This window comes from Bidens hawaiensis, unplaced genomic scaffold (genome assembly GCF_021521415.1).
Source record: "Bidens hawaiensis isolate Kalapana, Puna unplaced genomic scaffold, B.hawaiensis_p1.1 tig00017952_1, whole genome shotgun sequence".
NCBI lineage: Eukaryota > Viridiplantae > Streptophyta > Magnoliopsida > Asterales > Asteraceae > Bidens > Bidens hawaiensis.
Window position 1 is genome coordinate 51,641 of NW_027492711.1, and position 9,118 is coordinate 60,758.

Consider the following 9,118-nt stretch of genomic DNA (forward strand, 5'->3'; position numbering starts at 1 on the left):
AGGCCCTTGAAGTTGAGGTTCAGGCCCGTCTCGAGGCCCGTTCCAAGGCTGCCCAAGCTGTTAACGAACAGCTTCGGCTGGCTAAGGAAACTGCTAGGAACGCAACTGAAAGGGCCACCAAGGCTGAAGCTGTTGCTGAGCCTCTACGCCTCGAGAATGAGGAACTTAAAGCTAAATTAGAGGCGCTCCAACAGGCTCATGATGCCTTGGCGATGGAGGACGCGAAGAAGCTCCAAGAGATCCTGGACCAGAGGGGCGTGCTTGACCACACTGAGCGGAAGCTAAAGGGCGTCGAAGAGGCTGCTGCAAAGGAAGTGTTGCTTGCCAACCTCAATAAAAGTGAAGCCGAGCGCGCCTGTAACCAAGCTCAAGCCGCCCTCCAAGAAGCTCTGGTTGCCAAGGAATGGCTTCTTCGAGAAGCGTTGTCTCAGGTAAGCTTTTAATGTCTTTACGCTTTTCTTTGTAAATAGAAAAGGTTTTGATACTTGTATTTTTTTTTCTTTTTGTAGGTTGTGCATCGGGTCTTCACGGAGACGTCTTATGACGATGCTATGAGCACAGCCCTCAACGCTTCTCATGAGGATGGGGAAAAGGCCGGCTTCCTGCTTGGTCTAGGGTTTGTTGAGAAAGGCATCCCGCCTTCCAACTTCCCTTTGTATGATGTGGATACTGAAGCTGTTTATGACCAAGCAGTGAATCAGTATGCCGCCTTCCCGCATCCGGTGGTGGAGAAGGTAAACGAAGTCGCTGCTGCTGATGATGGGCTAGCTATCCTTAAAGCTTTCCTTGAACCGCCACGCTCTACTGATGGTGCGGGTCCAAGTGGAAGTGGTCCTGAAGCATGATCCTGAAGATCCCTTTCCACCATTAGCGTAGACTTTTGTTTTTTTGTATAGCTTCTTTTGTATGCGGGTATGCACCCAGCAATCTTTGTAATATTTGAATTTTGATGGAATAAAGATTGTGTTAATTCTTTGCCTTGTTTATTTTACGCATGTTTTGATCTAACTTAGCAATTTCTTTAGTACTTAGATAAGTTAACTTTTTTAACGTGGAAAATTATAAGTTTGTTTCGCTTCCTCTTTCATGATTGTGCGGGTATGACCGTCACTTACACTTAGTAGGATGGCTTAACTTTACTTATATCTGACCTGCGTGGAAGTTTTCCTCATCTTTTCCTTTGAAATTTTCTAAGTGTTCAGAATAAGTTAACCTTTGGACGTGGTAGATAATAGGTTGAAGTTTTGCCTCCTTGTTCGTGATTATGCGGGTAAGACCGTCACTTGCACTTACAAGGATGGCTAAACTTTACTTACATCTGACATGCGTGGAGGTTTTCCTTAAAACTTGAAATTTTTACCGTTGTGTTTATGCGGGTTTTGCCGCCTTCCACACGTAACGACTTACTTCTTCCCCTATTTATGCGGTGAATACCGGCACATCAGTGTGGGAAGTTCATAAGTATAAAGGTAAGGCTATCAACACATTGTGAAAGGAGAATCATTTCCATTAGAAGTGGCTCTAGGCCTTTTCTTTACAAGTTTGGAATTGATCTACATATAACATTTGCGTAATTGAGCTCCATTCCATGTTCTTGGGATGGGAGTGCCATCGAGCCTTTCGAGCCGGTATGCGCCCTTTCCCAGAACTTCTTTGATAATGTATGGCCCTTCCCAGACCGGGGCCAGCTTTCCTGGGCGTTCTTGGTTCGAAGCCTCGTTGTTACGCAGTATGTAGTCTCCTACATTGAAGTTGCAGAGTTTTACCCGCGTGTTGTAGTACTTTTGCATTTGTCGCTTGTAGTTCTCTTCATGCACTGCGGCTAAGTCTCTGCGTTCCTCGGTTAGCATAAGGTCTAACTGTCTTTCCGCATCATTGTCGTCTGGCTGAATCAAGACCCTTGGTGAGGGTAAACCAATTTCGACCGGGACCATGGCTTCAGTGCCATAAGTGAGACTGAACGGGGTTTCTCCCGTACTGGCCTTCTTCAGCGTTCTGTTTGCCCAAAGGACGTGAGAAAGCTCGTCCACCCAGCCGGATCTGTGTTCCAAGAGTCTTTTCTTTATGCTCTTATTTGCTCTTTCCACCTCACCATTACCTTGCGGGTGTGCCACTGAGGTAAAGGTGTGGGTGATTTGAAGTTTTTTCAGCCACTGTTGTAGCTTCTTGTCAGCAAAGTTGGTGCCGTTATCGCTCACCAAATTCTGTGGAAGTCCAAAACGACAAATAATAAATTCCCAAATAAATTTTTTGATATGTTTCGCGGTTGTTTGGGCTAAGGGTTTTGCTTCTATCCACTTGGTGAAGTAGTCGATGGCTACCACTAGAAACTGAACATTTCCTGCTGCTGTAGGAAATGGGCCTGTCACATCGATGGCCCACTTCTGAAATGGCCATGAAGAGGTGACTGGAACAAGTTCATTCTTCGGGCGGTGCGTGTTGGGTGCGTAGAGCTGGCAAGACCTGCATTTTCTGATGTATGCCAGCGCATCCGTATGCATCCTCGGCCAAAAGTATCCCGCGTTGTTTAGCTTAGCTACAACAGCGCGGGGACCTGCGTGTACTCCACAGATGCCTTCGTGTACTTCCCTTAGGAGGTAGTCAGCATCTTGGTTGTCCACGCATCTTAAGAGTGGGCCAAGAAAGTTACGTCTGTAAAGTATGTCATCGATGAGTTGATAATTCAGTGCTTTACAGCGTAGTTTTCTTGCCTGTGTTTTTGACTCTGGTAGTGTACCTGTCGCAAGGTATTTTATTATTGGTGTCATCCACGTTTCTGTGCCGGTTTGGATGACACAAATTTCCTTGTGCGGGACCGAAGGTGCCTCGAGGAGTTCAATGCGGATGTCCTTTCCCAAGTGGGTGAAGGCTAATGATGCAAGCTTGCTTAACGCATCCGCAGATTTGTTTTCACTACGCTTGACGTGTATGACTTTGCAATCATTAAAATCGCGCATAAGGGTTTTTGCTTGTGCGAGGTACAGGGCCATTGTGTCGTTCACGGCCGTGTACGTCCCGTTGATTTGATTGGCTGCTAACATGGAATCCACGTGGGCTTCCAAGTGTTTCACTCCCATCTTACGCGCAATTCTCAGCCCAGCCAAGAATGCTTCATACTCGGCTTCGTTATTCGTACTTGGAAAATCCAGTCGAATAGCGTAAGGGTATTCTTGGCCTGCTGGGTTGGTTAGTTTCAGCCCAGCGCCTGAACCTTCGTTACTGGCTGCTCCATCAGTGTAGAGTCGCCAGACATCATTGATGTCCTGTGCTGGAGAGGGTTGAGCCTCTTCCTGGCACTCTTTTTCCCGCGATGCAGGCACTTCCGCAATAAAGTCGGCCAAAACCTGGCCTTTTATGGTTGGTCTTGGCTTATACTTTATCGCGTATTCCCCCAACTCAATTGCCCATTTGGCTAGGCGTCCCGATAACTCAGGTTTGCGTTGAACGTTTGCAAGTTTGAAGTTGGAGAGAATGGTTATTGGGTGACCCTGGAAATATCGTCTTAACCTGCGCGAAGCGTGTATAAGTGCTAAGACTAATTTTTCGAGGGTAGAGTACCGGGTTTCTACGTCTGTTAGGATACGGCTGACATAATAGATTGGCATCTGGATGCCTTTTCGCTCTACTAGCAGGACTGCCCCGGTTGCTCTATCTCTTGCGGAAAGGTATAGGATTAACTCCTCTCCCGCTTTTGGTGCTGTGAGCGTTGGGAGTTCGACCAAGCGTGACCGAATCTCCTGAAAAGCTGCTTCCGCTTCTAGTGTCCAGCGGAAGTGCGTTTTCTTTAAACAGTTTCTCAATGTTGACACGAAAGGAAACGACTTATCCGCGTGGTTTGCCAAAAAACGATTAAGTGCCACTAGTCGTCCATTCAGTGTCTGAGCCTGTTTGATGGTAGTAGGTGATTCCATTTTGATAATGGCTTCGACCTTTTCAGGGTTCGCTCTGAAGCCATCTTTAGTGACGATGACCCCCAAGAACTTCCCTTCTTCCATTCCAAAGGCATACTTGCTCGGGTTGAGTTTCATGTTTATTTTCCTAAGCGTGTTAAAAGTTTCTTCGATATCTTTCAACATCGCTTCTGCGTCAGGGCTTTTGATGACCAAGTCATCCATGTAGACTTCCAAGTTCCTCCTAATTTGGGCATGGAACTGGTTGTCCATCAGGCGTTGGTATGTGGACCCGGCATTCTTAAGTCCGAATGGCATCATTTGGTAACAAAATGTGCCATCGGGCGTCCGAAAAGCGGTTTTGTCCTGATCATCAACGGCCATGTGGATTTGATGGTACCCCTTATACGCATCCAGGAAGCATTTAAGGCGAAAAGGTGCTAACGAATCCACCTTAAGATCAATTTCGGGTAACGGATAACAATCTTTGGGGCATGCTTTGTTTAAGTCCTTGAAATCTATGCACATGCGCCATTGTTTGTTATTCTTCGGTACCATAACGGGATTTGCAACCCATGTTTGATATCTACTAACGCGTACGACGCCTGCGTCAAGGAGTTCCTTGACTTGGGTTCTACACGCGTTAGTTTGTTCTGGCCCCATTACTCTACGCTTTTGTACGACTGGCGTAACAGCCGGATCGCACTTGAGCTTATGCTCTGCCTTACTTTGGGGTACACCAGTCATGTCAGCTGGTGTCCACGCGAAGATGTCAGCGTTTTTCTGTAGTAAGCGTTTGAGTACGGTGCGTGTGGGATCGACAACTGTTGGGCCAATGGTAACGGCCTGGTCAGGGTATTTGCCGTTAAAAGCCCATCTTTCCGGTTCGGTGATGGTTGGTTTAGCCATCTTTGGTTTGGGTTTAGATGAGACAGATGCGATGCATACCTGGGGAATGCCGGTGATCATCGCTACACCCTCAGCTGTTGGCCATCCCATCATGCCGTGGACTGAAGATACCACGGCGTTGAATCTTGCCATCCCGTCTCTTCCGAAGAGAATGTCGTATGTGTGGTGTGGCTTCCTCATCACGACAAAATCCACGTCTTCTGTGCGTGAGTGATTCCCATCCGTAAGAGTGACGGGGAAAGATATGATACCCAGGGGGGTTTTTGTGCTGCCGTCGAACCCTTCCATCGAGGTGTAGATCGTTTCCAGGCGTTCCTTGTCTTCGTCATCTAGCTTGTCGAAGAACTGCCTGTACATCACCGTTGACGAGGCGCCGTTGTCAGCAAGAGTGCGAGAAGTGATGTAATGCCCCAGCTGGCTTTTGATGACGATAGGGCCTTCTTTGCTGGGTCCTCCTGGCACTCGCGGGAAGCGCACCTCAGCTTCCTTCCACGCGCATGGTTCTGTCGCTCACCTTTTTCTTCCTCTGATCTTACCATGAACCATGTTGATGCTGATGTCAACGGGCTTTCGTTCGTTGCATCTGTACCGGTTATCATTCCTTCCTCCCTTCTTGATTGATGCCATAAGGTGTGCAAGTCTTCCATCCTTGACGAATGTTTCAACAATATCCTTCAAGGATGTACACTCTTCTGTACTATGACCTTTTGTCCCGTGGAAGTCACAGGATTTGCTCTGATCCGCATTAGGTCGCTGCCGGATCATTGGAGCTTTTGGCCATGGTAGTTTTTCGGTGGCAAATATCTCCGTGACGCTTTTGGTGAGTGGCGTCCACCGGTGTTTTCGGCTTGAAGGGTGTGTGTTATCTCTTCCGCCAACAAGAGGGTGAGAGCTGGATGAGGTGTCAAAGTTTACCCTTGACTGCCAAATACCTAGCTTCCTCTTTTTGTTCTGCCGGGCGATCCGAACATTGTTTTCTCTAGTCCTTTTGCGTGTAGAGGTGTGTACTCTGGGGAAGATCCCTTCCCAGTTGCTTCTCCGTCTCGGCAAAGCGTTTGGCTGCCGTCATGATGGCATCCCATGTGGATGGCATGCCGTCTTTACCCGTCAATGTGCGGATAAGCTCTGGGTATTCGGCGCCCTGGATGAAAGCGGCGCGAACAAGATCTTCACTTATGTTGCCCAGACTCAGCTTTTTGGAGTTGAAGCGAGTGATGAAGTCTAGTAAAGATTCATCCTCCTCTCTGACGCAGTTGAGGATCGTCCACTGTTCTTCAGTATATTTCCTCTGTTGGCTGAAGTGTTGGCTGAACTTGTTCTGAAAGTCCGCCCAATCGTAGATGTGGTGGACCGGTAAACGATCGAACCATGCCCTGGCCGCTCCAACCAGAGTCATCTGGAACATATAACACCACGTGGGTTCCGTCCAGTTACTGACGGTTGCCCCCGCAATGAATCTGTTCAAGTGGTCGTCTGGGTCGGATAGACCATCATAAGTGCCGATGTTGGACATTTGTTTGGCACTTCTCGGGGCGATTGCTTCCGCAATGTCCCTTGCAAACTTAGACTTTCCTGCATTTGCAGCAGTTGGTCTAAAGGTTTTGGAGAAGTCACGCGGGTTTCTCCCCGCGTTCGTTGGTTTAAAGGTTTCTCCAAAATCCCTTGTCGGTTGGAAGTCCGTTTCCTTACGCTTTCCTTTTGCCTTATGGCGAGGGTTTGCGTCGGTATCGGATTCTTCCCGCTCGTCGTCTGAGTACTCGCACTCACTGTTCATGTTGAGATGTTGGCGAGTACTGCCGAATTCGTCAGCCTGTTGAAGTGAACGCAAGCGTTCATCCAACTCAGCTTGGAACTCTTTCTGACATGCTTCGGCCCACGCCTTAACTTGATCTAGTGTTTGGCGAGGGACCCTCGTCCGTTTCTCCAACTGGGCATCAGTGAACCCCAGTGAAATATTGTTTACTGCACTTATCCCGGCTTGGGTAACCGGGGTAGTGTTCGTAAAATTTGTATAACCACCGGTGTTCCCAGTTGCTGGGGTTGTGGTCACCGGGGTTTCTTGGTCACTTACTTGCCTTGGGACCGGAGTAACGTTAACCATTTCTTCAGAAATTTTGAAAAAACTAAGAATTAGTTCTAGCTTTTACCCACGGATGGCGCCAATGAAGAAACACTAAGTGACCCAGGGCAGATTACGGATAATCTGGGGGTTAAGTAATGTTTCCCACGAGGATGAGGTCCAGCAGAGAAGGTTGTTCTTCAGGTGACCTGCAAAACAGACACCGTAAGCTCGTCACTGAGAAGGGGGGGTTCCTCCTTGTGACCACCCTCCGGCGTGAGAATCAGACAAGATTGCTCTGAATATAAGTATATATTAAGAGATTGCTAGATAAGATAAGATGAGATATCAGATGATGTCCTTACCATTCCAAGGTGTTGGAGTATTTATAGCCGAAGGTAGGTTTCCTAAAAGGTACAGCCGGCTGAATAGTATTCCTGTTCTACCAATAGTGGACTACGCACAGGCCATGCTGGTTGGTGGATAGACTACGGCCGACAGTAACAAGGTCGGCTGTACACTGTTCCTTTACTGCCGGCTATGCACTGTTCCACCAACTGTAGGCTGCGCACGTCCCATAGTAAGGGTTGGTGAGTAGGCAGCGGCTAATAGTGACAAACAGTACTAGAAGGTGCTCCTCGCACTGTTGTCGGTGAGCTGTCACCCTGTGATTGGTTCATGGGCTGTTCTGGTCAGATCGTCTGTTCTGCCCATACCTTAGTAGGTATAGTACAAAAGATCTTCCAGAAGCATGCGGACTGGCTCATTTAGGCGGGAGTATTCCCGCCTTGCTCATTCCTTCATGTGACCACTAAAGTAGCTAGTGCCTTGTGCGTGTAGCCTTGCTGTCAGTGCGGGTAGCCTTCCCTGATGGTTTGTATCCGCAACTGTGGGAACAAGCGGGGTACTTCACCATTGGGAGGCTTTCCCTGCGGGTACAGCCGGCGTACTGCGCGTAAGGTTTTCTCTGAGCATGGTGGGTCCTGCGGAAGCAGTTGGTCGTTGCGCAGACGTCCCTGTTCAAGGTGAGTCTTGCGGGTCCAACTGGGCTCTGCTGGGACCTACCTCTTCAAATCTCTTCTGTTAACTCAATGTCAGCATTGGACGTGACTCAAGTTTCATACGCGGTTAGTAAAGACTCAAGGATTGGGTCGAAGTTTCTTAACGTGAGTGTCGGGTTTGGCGGTCGTGTTTTCAAAAAGACATATTGAACTTGGTGTACATTTGTGAGTGTAACGGGCTCCCGGAGGTGGCTAATTACTGGAAACAAGTTATAAAGATCAACGATTACCAAAAAAGTCGGTTTGTGAATCGGCTCGTTTCCTCCATGTTTAACACGGTGTCAGGGAAGAAGATTGCAATATTAGGATTCTCGTTTAAAAAGGACACTGGTGATACACGAGAAACGCCTGCAATTGACGTGTGCAGAGGTTTGTTATCTGATAAAGCTCAGTTAGTTATATATGATCCGCAAGTACCCGAAGCACAAATGATCAGGGAAGAAGATTGCAATATTAGGATTCTCGTTTAAAAAGGACACTGGTGATACACGAGAAACGCCTGCAATTGACGTGTGCAGAGGTTTGTTATCTGATAAAGCTCAGTTAGTTATATATGATCCGCAAGTACCCGAAGCACAAATGATTAAGGATCTTTCAACCCCTAAGTTTCATTGGGACCAACCCGCGTCGACTATCCATATATCTGAAGATGTGGTGAAGCAAAGTGTTAAGGTGGTTCATGGCGCGTATGAAGCTGCTAAAGATGCGCATGCGATATGTATTCTAACCGAGTGGGACGAGTTTAGAAGTCTTGATTACCAAAAGATATATAACAACATGCCGAAACCGGCTTACATGTTTGATGGTAGTAATGTGGTAGATGTTGCAAAGCTAAGGGAGATTGGGTTTATTGTTTATTCTATTGGGAAGCCATTGGACCCATGGCTAAAGGACATGCCTGCCATTGCTTGAAGATGGATGATTGTTTTACTACTAGCTAAATTAACTTCCTTCTTTTGTTTTTTTAGTGTTTTGTTTGTGACTTCTTTTTTCTTTTTTTAGCTAAATTAACTTCCTATGGTTATATTTACTGAGTATGAGTACGATGATGATGATGTTTGTGACTTTTCTTTTTGGTTCTTGGATTAGCTTATGTTTTAAATGATGCAGTTAAAGCTTATATTAGTTTAATTGGTAATTAAACCCTTTTGATTTTTGTTTATTTAGACCCTTAGTATATTTGGTGTTTACGCTGTGGT

The 9,118-nt window shown here is 47.1% G+C and overlaps 1 protein-coding gene across 1 annotated transcript; it reads left to right on the forward strand.

The window, feature by feature from the left end:
* The first annotated feature begins 7,970 nt into the window (after positions 1 to 7,970).
* On the forward strand, positions 7,971 to 9,118 carry LOC143555074 (UDP-glucose 6-dehydrogenase 4-like). Its single transcript, XM_077044705.1, has 2 exons — positions 7,971 to 8,288; positions 8,440 to 9,118. Exons 1-2 carry the CDS (start codon positions 8,186 to 8,188, stop codon positions 8,829 to 8,831), a joined length of 495 nt encoding a protein of 164 aa, XP_076900820.1. The 5' UTR covers positions 7,971 to 8,185; the 3' UTR covers positions 8,832 to 9,118.

Bases quoted from the DNA above. Each gene is read 5' to 3' on its own strand.
- LOC143555074 (XM_077044705.1), top strand. From the start codon at position 8,186: ATGTTTAACACGGTGTCAGGGAAGAAGATTGCAATATTAGGATTCTCG. The intron at 8,289-8,439 runs GTTTGTTATCTG...ACGTGTGCAGAG, and splicing joins TGCAATTGACGTGTGCAGAG to GTTTGTTATCTGATAAAGCT.